This window comes from Macaca fascicularis, chromosome 14 (genome assembly GCF_037993035.2).
Source record: "Macaca fascicularis isolate 582-1 chromosome 14, T2T-MFA8v1.1".
Taxonomy (NCBI): domain Eukaryota; kingdom Metazoa; phylum Chordata; class Mammalia; order Primates; family Cercopithecidae; genus Macaca; species Macaca fascicularis.
In genome coordinates, this window is record NC_088388.1 from 57,829,033 (window position 1) to 57,840,414 (window position 11,382).

Below are 11,382 nucleotides of genomic sequence, written 5' to 3' on the forward strand. Positions count from 1 at the left end.
TTTAAGATAGTGACTACACACTCTACTCTTTTAGTTTAGATTAAGCATCCAATTTTCTCAGCTATTTTTTCTCCATGGATTCTTATTTTCATTTCCTACAGAAATCACACGAATCCTCAAGAAAAGGTACAGTTTTGCCAATGGACACCTTTCCATATTGAAAACCAAAAGAACAGTTTGGTAAAACAGTAACCTGCCAAACACATAACCAACTTTTTTACCTACAATATTCACTTCCTGGTTTCTGTGTGATCTAAAACATTTTCCTCCCTTCCACCCGGCAATAAACTCACATAAGATGAAATTAATTTACAAAAGGTAGGCTATGTTTATTAGAGTCACACACAGTTGACTGTCTCAGTGTGACTCAAGACCACAAAAAACCCATTTCTCCTTCACTTCTGAGTCCTGGGTTTAAGACCTATACCAGCAGGCGTACTGCTTGGGGTCCATTCACAGGTTTACAAGTTTTTCATTGAGGGCAATCTGTGACTGTGTGAGGTTGGCCAGGTAGGTCACCATCAGCAGGTCCTGGAAGACAAAGAATACACAATGAGTGGGGGGTTGGGTGGAAAGGGAGCAAAAAGGCTGGCACTGGCTGGCTCTATGGTGGGCACTAGGTATGAGGACAGTTGTGGATAAATGACAGCTGGGAGAGACCGAATAAAAGTCAAAAAGGTAGACGACAGAAAAGAAATGCTTGAGAAGACTTTCTTATCTCTACTGAGACACTTACAGTCTAGGGGTGCCTTAGCTGAAACCCATGGATGGAATATAGGGGGTCCGTGAACTCAGATGGGGAAAACAAGTAATTGCATTTTCCTTAACCTCTGAATTTTAGTGTTTCTTTCTATCACAAATTTAGACAGTAAGTCACAGTAGCATCAGCAGTAAATGAGACAATGTAATCACGGGAGAAGGAAGAAGTCTCCAAACATGCATACCACACCTCTTCCTTCCTCCCAACCTGGACTTCCATGGGGCTATAGGTGAAGCCCTGTCTCTATCCTACTCCAGGCCACCTCACCCAACTCTTCACATTTGAGTGTATGTGCTGAGGTAGGGGAAGAAACCAGGCAAGCAGGGGCTCAGGAAGGGCACTCACATTGATGTTGCTGTTGAGCATGGTCTCGAAGTCATCGGGAACTATTTTGGGTACTTGGTTAACCAGGCTCATCAGGAAGCGGCCCACAGTATTGTCAGCTGACACCTTTCCAGACTGAGCACCAAAACAAAGACTCAATGAGGCAGTTAATTATAACCACTGCGCCCTACCATTTCATCAGCACCTGCCTCAGTAATCCCAGGATGGAGAACTATGTCCTCCCCCTTTGTTTTTTCTTTCCCCTCTCACCAGTACATCCTCTGCATATTGCAACACTGTGCTCAGGGCATCCTGGATGCGAGCTGATGCCCCTCCTACTTGCTGCAAGTCACTTGAGAGTCCAATCACTCTGTTGGGGCTAAAGCAGGTCTTCATGATCAGGTCAACTGTGGAAGTTGGGTGGCAGTGGCAGTGGTGGGCAGTAAGAGAGAGAATTCAGTCATCCCACCAGGAAAGAGATGGCCTTAAAGTCCTGCTAACTCTGTTTCCCACCTCCCCTTAGACAGTCTGCTCAATCACACTCCCTGCTGTGCCCTTATCAGCTTTTCTTCCTCCTAACAGAGCTCAACTCCTTTTACCTGGTATGCTCATCACCGGTTTTGATCTCATATGAATGGTCATGTGGCCTCTGGTGCTGATAATTTCCCACCTTTAACAGTTTCTCAAATAACTCCTTAAATCCCATTTATACAAGAGATGACTGTAACTTCTAGTCTTCACAAACCTTAGATCAATAGTCCCTTTTTAAACCACCCAAGGCCTCCATCCTTGTTGCAGAACAGCAGCCCCCTTCCCTGAAAACGCCTATGACCTCTCAAGAGAGTATGGAAAGGTTACTCACCTCCGATGCGTTCAGTGTCATAGTATGCGTATTTCACTGTCAGAGGTGTGAACATCACTCCCATGGTCCTCCCAGGGACACCCATTAAAGTACTGAGGAAGGAGAAGCCAAGGTAAACAGATGGCCTTGGGAGAGGGTTTCCATGTCTATTCTGGGCTGAGAATGCAGATACAGCAGGAATATGGCTCCCAAGGTTCTAAGACAGGAAGGGTGGGACCAAATGAACCCGAGGTCTCATGGGAGCAAAAGTTACTTTCTCCCCTTAGCTTGTCCCACATACCAAACCTTTGATCTGTAAGAGGGGACGCAACCTTTGCACCTGGCCTGGTCCCTTTAGAGGATTACTTCACACACGGTGCAGTGTCAGTGATGAGAGGACAGGACTCAATTACCCATGGAGTTGGCTGTCTATATAGCTGCCCACCATGGAAAAGAGACAGAGACAAGTCTTTTCTGGGACCAACCCCTTCATCAGCATTGAAAAAGGAAACCAACTCCTGCTCACCAAATCAGATTGGGTGCTATAAGTAATCTCACTAAAGGTATTGTTTTTACTATGTCAATTATATACCTGGATCTATACTTTACTATGTCAACTCTCTATCTATCGTATCTATCTATCTATCTATCTATCTATCTATCTATCTATCTATCTATCTATCTATCTATCTATCCATCCATCCATCCATCCATCCATCCATCCATCCATCCATCCATCCATCCACCCACCCACCCATCCATCCAGCTGGATCATATATATATATATATATATATACTGGATCTTGAGGAGTCTGAAATACTTGGGAAGGCTAAGAAGTCAGGCAATGGCTAGTGCTTAGTGGTATGCCAACTGGCTCATAAAGACTTGGCATCCACCATCTTTGTCTTACTGTGTAAGAGTTAACTGGCTTTGTCAGTGTCAGACACAGAACCAGCACGAAATCAACAGCCTAACAGATGCACTAACAGCTGCCTTCCCTCTGACTTTCCAACTCCCACAGCTGCTTCCAACTCCCACAGCTGCTTCCTCAGCACACCACCAGGGCCTTTCCCAACATCCCCCTTAACTGGCATTTTAACCACCTGCAAGCTCAATGTGTTCACTGTAATGTCACTGTCATTAAAACTGCACTCAATCCTGGGTTAATTAATGTGTTCAAAATAAGGACAGTCATCCTTTAATACGTACTACCCTGAGTACTGCGCTGAGTTCTAGAGACGATGACAAACTAATGGGTAATTCAGAAAAGTAATGAATGTGGTGAAGGATCATGACAAGAATACCACATGATGACTGGCTGTAGGAACTATGGAGTCAGGTTCTACAAAAGACGACTTGATAGCTTGCTCAAATACCATGTGATGACTGGCTGTAGGAACTATGGATAATTAGGTTCTACAAAAGATGACTTGATAGCTTGCTCAAATACTTAAAAGGGCAATGAGTAGAAACTGGAGTACAACTAGGATCAGCGGTACAAATTATAGGAACAGATTCTGTTTCAGAGTGAAACCGTTTGAATAACTGTTGAGAGAGAGGAACACAGCAAGTTACACACGGAAGGAATGAACCTTGCTTGGGGTGGGGGAGGGATGGCATCTAGGCATGGTTTTATGCCCTTGTAGCCCAAGACTGTGGTCACCTGACATAGGCTTTGATGCTCATGCGGCCGTTCTGGAGACTTGTGTCCACAGTGAGGTGGATGGGGTTGGGGGCCTCTCGGCTGTAGTACTCATGGATTAGCACAGAGTGCTCTGTGATGTCATGGCCTGTAGCGTACCTGTGAAATGGAACACAGTTGCAGACTCATGTCTATATGTGACATCAACATCAAACACAACAGTGGCATGGGTGTCTTTAGGGTACCCAATACCTCTATGGTAGGGATACCTAGTGATACCAAATGCCAAGAACAATATATACATTGAAAACTATGTCAAATAAAATCAAAGGCTGACTTAGTGCTGCTGAAAATTCCAAGTCTCTTACAAGGTAATTCAAAATATCCTGGCCCCACAGGATCAGAACCACCAGCAAAACCCACTGAATTCACAGTTCCTACAGGTAACACACTTTCCTTTTTTGTTTTTTAGAGACAGGGTCTCACTCTGTCACTCAGTCTGGAGTGCAGTGGCATGGCATTATTATAGCTCACTGCAGCTTCAAATTCCTGGCCTCAAGTGATTCTCTAGCCTTAGCCTCCTAAGTAGCTAGGACTATAGGTGTGTGTCATCATGTCTGGCTAAGTTTTTAAAACATGTATTTGTAGAGTCAGGGTCTCATTATTTTGCTCAGGCTGATCTTGAACTACTGGGCTCAAGTGATCCTCTTGCCTCAGCCTCCCAGCTGGGATTACAGGCATTGAGCCACTGCTCACAGTCAGTAATACACTTGCAATACTCTTGTCTCCAAAAGGAAGAGGATAAGATCCAATCCAGTAGCAAAAGACACTGGCAATCACGGAGAGATTTTCCATTAGCCCCAACCCCCACCTCCCCAACTTACCAGCCCAGGATGAGCTCATTTGGAGAAACTTTTTTATGCAGTTCATACATGTTCTTAGCAAATTCCATGTCAACAGCCACCTAACAGGGAAGGCAGGAAAGTAAGCTAAGAAGCCAGAAGTCCAAAGAAAAATTGGTTAAAAAGGACAAGAGGCCACCCCCAATAAACAGAAGAAGCCCAGGAAGTACGTACAAATGAGAAGAAGCTCCTTGGCTACAGGAGCTCTAGTTATGAGTGTGGGAGGGGCCGTGAGGGGAGCCTAGCAAATGAACAGCTAAAAACTATAGAGGGACAGCTTGGATTCCTACTCACTTCATCTTCTGACTCATTGTGTGGCACTGAAAAGCAATTGGTGACCTCCACTGAGTGCTTGTCGACAGTTCCTGTGAAAGAGAGAATCGTTCATGTGTTATACAATCCTAGGGCTCCCAACAACCTCCAACTACTTTTGAAATGCTTTTGATCATCTCTTCAATGTCAATGAACACCTAACTGAACTCATTAGCTCCAAGTTTAGTCCGGTGCATCAATGGGACCAGAATTCTCCAGGAACTGAAACTCTGGTGTGATCACCAGCTTATCCCTCTAATCATCACCAAATAGGGTATATTCTTCCTTTACAAGGTCTCCTTTTGCCTGTTACTCTCCACTACTAGCCTATTCCAGACCTTCACTCTATGGCCTTTGTCTTTCAGCCTCTAGACTTTCTCCCTGTAATATAATCTGCAGAGGTACCTGGAAGATTTTAATGGCCACATAGACTGCTAACACAGCAGCCACGTTTCAGACACTGAGACATCGGGAGCTTCATCTGTATCTCCCTTTAGCCATCTGGTCCCATGGTCAGTCTTAACCTTATCATCATCCAGAAATCTATCTGCAAACCTTAGATGTCAGTCTTTTACCACAAACTTTTGTTCTAGTTCTGATACCTTTATTCCCATTATATATATATAAATAAAATGGGAATGTGTGTGTGTGTGTGTGTATATATATATATATTTTTTTTTTTTTCCTGAGACGAACTCTTGCTGTCGCCCAGGCTGGAGTGCAGTGGTGCAATCTCGGCTCACTGCAACCTCTGCCTCCCGGGTTCAAGTGATTCTCCTGCCTCAGCTTCCCAAGTAGCTGGGACTACAGGTGTGCGCCACTACACCCAGCTAATTTTTGTATTTTTAGTAGAGACGGGGTTTCACCATGTTGGCCAGGCTGGTCTTGAACTCCTGACCTCAAGTGATCTGCCCACCTGACCTCAAGTGATCTGCCTGCCTCAGCCTCCCAAAGTGCTGGGATTACAGGTGTGAGCCACCGCGACCAGGCTGTATTTCTTTCTTTTTAAAATTTTTTAAATTTTTTATTACCACTACATTTGTTTCTTGACCTAAGACCATTCGGTTTGAGTTTTCTGTTCTCTTCTAATCTATTGGAACCTCCCAAGGGGTTGAAACCTATTCAAGGGTTTCCCTCTCCACCAGAAATTACAGTGTTGTCTTTATCTACCAGTGTTTCTCTAATTCCAACTCCCTATAGTTTCTGCTCCTTTCAATGAAACTATGTCCCTAAACCGAATGTGCATATATCCTTTATCTTATTTGACCTCTCATCAGCATTGAACAGACTTGACCACTTACTTCCCATCTTAACTTTCCTTCCAGTTTTCTTCCTACCTTTCTAATCTTCCTTGTTGGCTACTTCTTCCTGACTTTTTAGGTTTTTAGGGTTTTGTCTTTGTTCTCTTGTCTTTTTACTCAAGGTTCCTTTTCTAGGCCAGGCCCTGATGTAGAAATGTTTTTGGTGAATAAAGTTTACATGCCAACTTTTTTTATGGCTGCTTTCTTGCTATAAAGGCAGAATTAAGTAGTTGTGATAGAGACTGCACACAAAGCCTAAAATATTTACTGTCTGGATCTTTACAGAAAGTTTGCCAATCCCTGCTTTAGGTGATCTCATCCAATTTCATGGGTTCAGTTACCTTCTATATTCCAATGACATAATTCCTAACCTGACATACTTGCCCACATCTCTTTTGCACTCCAGACCTTTATATTCCATTTTCTACTTGACAACTCCACCAGAATGCTCACTGGGCATCTCAAAACAAATACAACCCAGACTGAAGTCAACCCCTACCTTCCCTTTCTTCTTCTACACTTAACCAGAGATATAGAAGTCATCCTTGATATTTTCTTCTAATCCCTCACCTCTGATCACACCAAGTCCTATCAACTCTATTTCCTATCTCTCAACTCACTCACTACAGAGTGATTTTTAATTCCTATTCAGTGTTAGCCGAAATGCTCAGGAGCTTCCCCAGAGAGCTTCAAATGAGGTTAGAGTTCCATTTTGTCTTCTCAGGGATCCAGGTAATTCCCTTCACAGCACTTTCACTTGTAATTATTTAATACTTCTTAGGGCTCTGCCCTCTGCTAGCTTCATTTCCTGCTCTACCTCCTGTCAGCTACATTCCTGTAATACTGAATGTTTCAGATAGTGGATTTACCACTTTTTTATACTTCTTGTAGTTGCTTTAATGCCCAGCTCAAACGTCATCTTCTTTGTGAACTCTTCCCCAACCTTCTGAAACAGTTAAGTCTTCTGTATTTCCATGCCACCATGACACCCTTCTATTAGAACATTTATTATATTACATTCTAATTATTTGCATTTAAGAGTATATTTCTACCTCGAGTTTTAAGGTTACAGGAGAGTTCACTTTATTACACTTTGAATTCTAAATTCCTAACTGTTTTATGGTACAAAAAAAGCACCAATGACTTCATTTAGACAAATGAAATGTTTTGTGAATATCTAAGGAAATAAGTTCATAGCAAGCAGAATCTATTCTTTATTCTTAAGTACTGCCTCCATAACACCTATAGCACTGTACCACGATTCCAGTCTGGAAGAGGATATGAGGATGTAGATTAGATTATACCTGGTCTGATAGGATCACTGGAATATTTGGGGCACTAAAGCATAAATCATGGGTAATGAATTGTTTCTTTAAATAGCTCTAGCAAGCTTGGAAAATTAGGAAGTGCAGCCAAAAAAGTATGTATCTGCTGAGTGCCAGGTCAGTGATGTAAAAATAATTTATTACAGAAGCTCAGAGTAGGGCACAGTTACAGAACACCATCATGCTGTGTAAGGTTAAGAATGGAGTGAGGGTCCAGGTATGGGATGGAGGACTGGCACTTAATGTTGTTGCTGGGAACCTGGAAGATAGGTAAAGCTTAAACAAACGAAGGACAGCAGGGAAAACAATTCTGGCAAAGAAAACACAAAAGCTTGGTCTGAGAAAAGACAAGCAATGTTCAGAAGACGTGAATTTAAGTTTCTGTAAAATGCTATACTGTCAAAGATAAAGGAGAGAGAATGTGTGTCTGTAAGCATTGGGGTGGTCCAGGCCTGATGTGGTGAACTGCAACTAACAGCTGTACCTAATGTGTGCTAGCATAGTCAGAAGTTTTTAATTCAGCTCTCACAAAGACTAAGTCTAAAATAGTTCCTGACAGAACAGATTTTAGGCAATTTGCTCCAAGTGACATGACAAATGTTTTGTGAAGTCTGCTTACAAATCTTGTCTGCTTTGCAATATACAATTGTCTTCTATGGTGTAAGAACTAGTACATGTTCAAGAGTATGAAAGAGAAAGGATGCTTGTAAATAAAGTGGATTCACAAAGCTATTTAAAATCTGGCACTAAGATGGAATGGATATGAATTTCACGGGACCAGTATAGTCTCCAGAAAGGAATTTATTATCAACAGTCCCTCTTTAGTGCTTTTCCATTTTACAAACTACTTTAACATAAAATATCTACTCCCCAAATTTGGAACACAGGAAGAGAATGGGTCATTTTTCGACCTGAAGGTTAAGGGCAGAAATATAAACAGATAATACAACTGTTTTTCGTCCAAATGGAAAATGGGGGAACAGGGTTTCTCACATTAGGTACTAACATTAGAGGACACCGAGGGACAGGGAATGATCAGGCTCAGACCTTTAGGACAGCAGAATACTATAAAACCCCAAGTGGGTTCCAGCCAAACCGGTTTACTTGTTGGGAGGAATGCCTTTTTACAAACGTCCCCACTCCTTTGCCAACTGGTTAGAAAACTCTGTCAATACCTGGAAAACAATGACATTTAGTCAGTGGATAAGGGAGAAATACGTGGTCACTGGGATAGGGAGTCAAGGGTTCCGGACTTCCCACTCGGCGTGTGAACTCATCTCTGGCAGATGGGGCTCATCATACTTGCCGTAAACTGCTGTCGGGAACATTAAAAAATGTAAACCACTGGCATAAAATATTCAGTAAATGACACAACTACTCTTTGTGTATCTTGTCGCTCAAAGTGACGGCAATCCGGCAGGAGAAGAGAGGAGAGGTGCAAGTGCTTGAGAAGATAAGTCATAGCAGAAGACAGGATGGAGATATAGATTAAGAGGTCATGGGGATGAGAGGAAAGGACGGTAGGACGCCAGGAATTAAAGAATTAATGAGACAAGGGAGTGAGATAAATGAGAAGCGGGAGAAAGAAAAGAATGTTAACTTCTCTGACCACTCACCCAACAGGGTCCCGATAACTCGGGCAGCACCCTCATTGCGTCTCTCGTAGCTGTCCACAATGGAGGCCAAAATCACTGGGTGCAGCCTGACCACGCGGCCGCCGGGGAAGGGCCCTGGGAGAGCAGGACCAGGCAGAGCGGGCGCTGGGGTCTGCGCTGGAGCTTGCGCCGACGCCGGGGTCTGGCCAGGAGCGGCAGTTGTAGCCGCTGCTGCCGCAGGGTCTGAAGATGCGGCTGGAGCCGCAGCGGGAACCGCAGCCGCAGCCGGTGCTGGCGTTGGCGCTGGGACTGAGGCTGAGGCCGATGCTGGTACCGCCACCGGGGCTGGGGCTGGCGTGGCCGGAGGACCACTTGCTGATACCACCGGTGTGGCCATCTTGTCGAGAAAGAAGGAGGCAGGAGCGGAAATGACAGCGTTCATGAATATCAGGAGCTTGATAGGCTGAAATACACCACGTGAGCTAGAGCTTTTTGCTTATTGGTTACTGGTGATACTTGCCGGAGAACTGAAATGGTCCCGCTGTTGGTAATTTCTTCCGGAATTTGTGCTCTCTGCTTTTGGCCCGAGGAGCACTGAGGAAGCCCTGGGCTTAATAGTTCCGGATAAACTTGGGAGGGCCTTCGAAGAGAAACACTTTGTGCAGCTGCCGCCAGGTGGAACCAGAAAGCAGCGCGAAGGTCGAAATTCGTGTTTTAGACTTAAATGAGATAATGGATGTCAAAGTGCCTTTAAAAAGGATTTTAAGGCCGGGCGTGGCTCACGCCTGTAATCTCAGCACTTTGGGGGATCGCAGAGGAAGGATCGTTTGAGCCCAGGAGCTCGAGGCTGCAATGAGCGAGAAGGAGAACTTAGCTGGATTTCTCCTGCTGCTTTGAGAATAGTCTGGAGGATGGGGAGAGGTGAGGAGAGGGAGGTGAGAGAGGGAAAAGCAGGGAGACCTGCTGGGAGGCCACTAGGTAATCTAAGTGAGAGATGATGGTGGCTGGGATCAGGCTGGTAGCAGTAGAAGTTCTGAGAAGTGGGAAGATTATGGATATATTTTGAAGGTAGTTTCAATAGGGTTTCCTGAGAAATTGTATATGAGGCGTGAAAGAGAGGAGTCATGGAGGACTGCAATATTTTTTTTGTACTGAGCGATTAGTAGGATGAAGTCACCATCAATTGAGATAGCAAAAGCTGTAGGTAGAGCAGGTTTGAGGGAAAATATCCTGATTTCATTTCTGGATGTGTCACCTTTGAGATGTCCATTAGACATTCAAGTGGAGTTGTATAAGTTGTGTAAACTAGTCTGTACTTCAGGAGAGGATTATATGAGGTACTGCCTTGTAAAGCTCTCAGCACATGCCTGATATACGGTAGTTATTAAGTCAAAGCTATTATCACTGTGTGATGGAGGGAGCTCTGACTGTAACCCACTGTGTAACTTGGGGCAATCTACAAGTTTTTTTCTGAGCCTCAATTTCCTTCTTGGTATAATGGGGATGATAACATCTGCCTGTAAAGACAAAACAAAACAAAAAACAAACAAACAAAAAAAACCAAAAACAAAAAACCATCGACTCCCTTAATTAGGTCAAGTCCTAGTGTCCAGCTGGCAAGTGGATAGGTGAGGTTGAACTTCTTATCCCTGATTCTATGCCCAAAAGGTGATTTATCCTTGGAGAAATCGTCCATTATTAGAATTCACATGATCCTGCTCCCCTGTCAATACTCTGTGTAGACATGCATTCTTTTTTTTAGTTCCCCAAAACACAGGTGAACAGCCAATCAGAAGAAGTTGAAAAGTAACTCTTGGATTTGATGACCTGGAGTTTTTAGCAACCCTAGTAGAGCAACGTCAGTGGCACTGAGGGTGGGGTGAGCACAGAAACTAGAAATCTGGTGTGAGAGAATGGCCAGTCTGAGCTGAAAGCAGCAAGTGCCAGCTTTTCTTTCAGGAAGTTGTCTGGGAAGGAAAGGGGACATTTAAGGAAATAGCCAGGGAAACAGCAGGATTGAGAGGCAGACAGTTTAGGATAGAAGTGTTTCAAGTATATTTTAGACTGAGGATAACGATATAGAGGAGAGAGAAATATTAAATATACAAGTACAAGTGTGAAAAAATATCTAATGAAACAGGGCAAAAGGTGGATCCACATCGAGAAGCCTAGATGGTCTTGCACAGGCTGAAGGGCACGCTGGAGAGACTGCCCTGGGCCTGGCCTCCCTTCTGGGTGCTTAGTAGGGGTGTGCCTGAGTCAAGGACAGTCCACTGAGATCATCTCATGGGAAAAAGGCCAGAGGACAGAACCCAGTTGAAGAAGTGTTGCTGCCTCTAACTGACCATGCACACCTTTGAGACATCCTATCTATGTGTT

The 11,382-nt window shown here is 43.9% G+C and overlaps 1 protein-coding gene across 1 annotated transcript; it reads right to left on the bottom strand.

The window, feature by feature from the left end:
* Positions 1 to 304: 304 nt before the first annotated feature.
* Positions 305 to 9,416, bottom strand: EIF3F (eukaryotic translation initiation factor 3 subunit F). The gene is made up of 8 exons (XM_045371460.2): positions 9,025 to 9,416; positions 4,765 to 4,835; positions 4,453 to 4,532; positions 3,590 to 3,727; positions 1,947 to 2,038; positions 1,355 to 1,491; positions 1,106 to 1,219; positions 305 to 531 (listed from the first exon to the last, which is right to left on the bottom strand). Exons 1-8 carry the CDS (start codon positions 9,398 to 9,400, stop codon positions 454 to 456), a joined length of 1,086 nt encoding a protein of 361 aa, XP_045227395.2. The 5' UTR covers positions 9,401 to 9,416; the 3' UTR covers positions 305 to 453.
* Between the last annotated feature and the right edge of the window lie 1,966 nt (positions 9,417 to 11,382).

Coding starts and splice junctions, on each gene's coding strand:
- EIF3F (XM_045371460.2), bottom strand. CDS start 9,400: ATGGCCACACCGGTGGTATCAGCAAGTGGTCCTCCGGCCACGCCAGCC. Junction 3,728..4,452: donor AATGAGCTCATCCTGGGCTG/GTAAGTTGGGGA, acceptor TCCATTTCACAG/GTACGCTACAGGCCATGACA. Junction 532..1,105: donor TGCTCAACAGCAACATCAAT/GTGAGTGCCCTT, acceptor TTTGTCTTCCAG/GACCTGCTGATGGTGACCTA.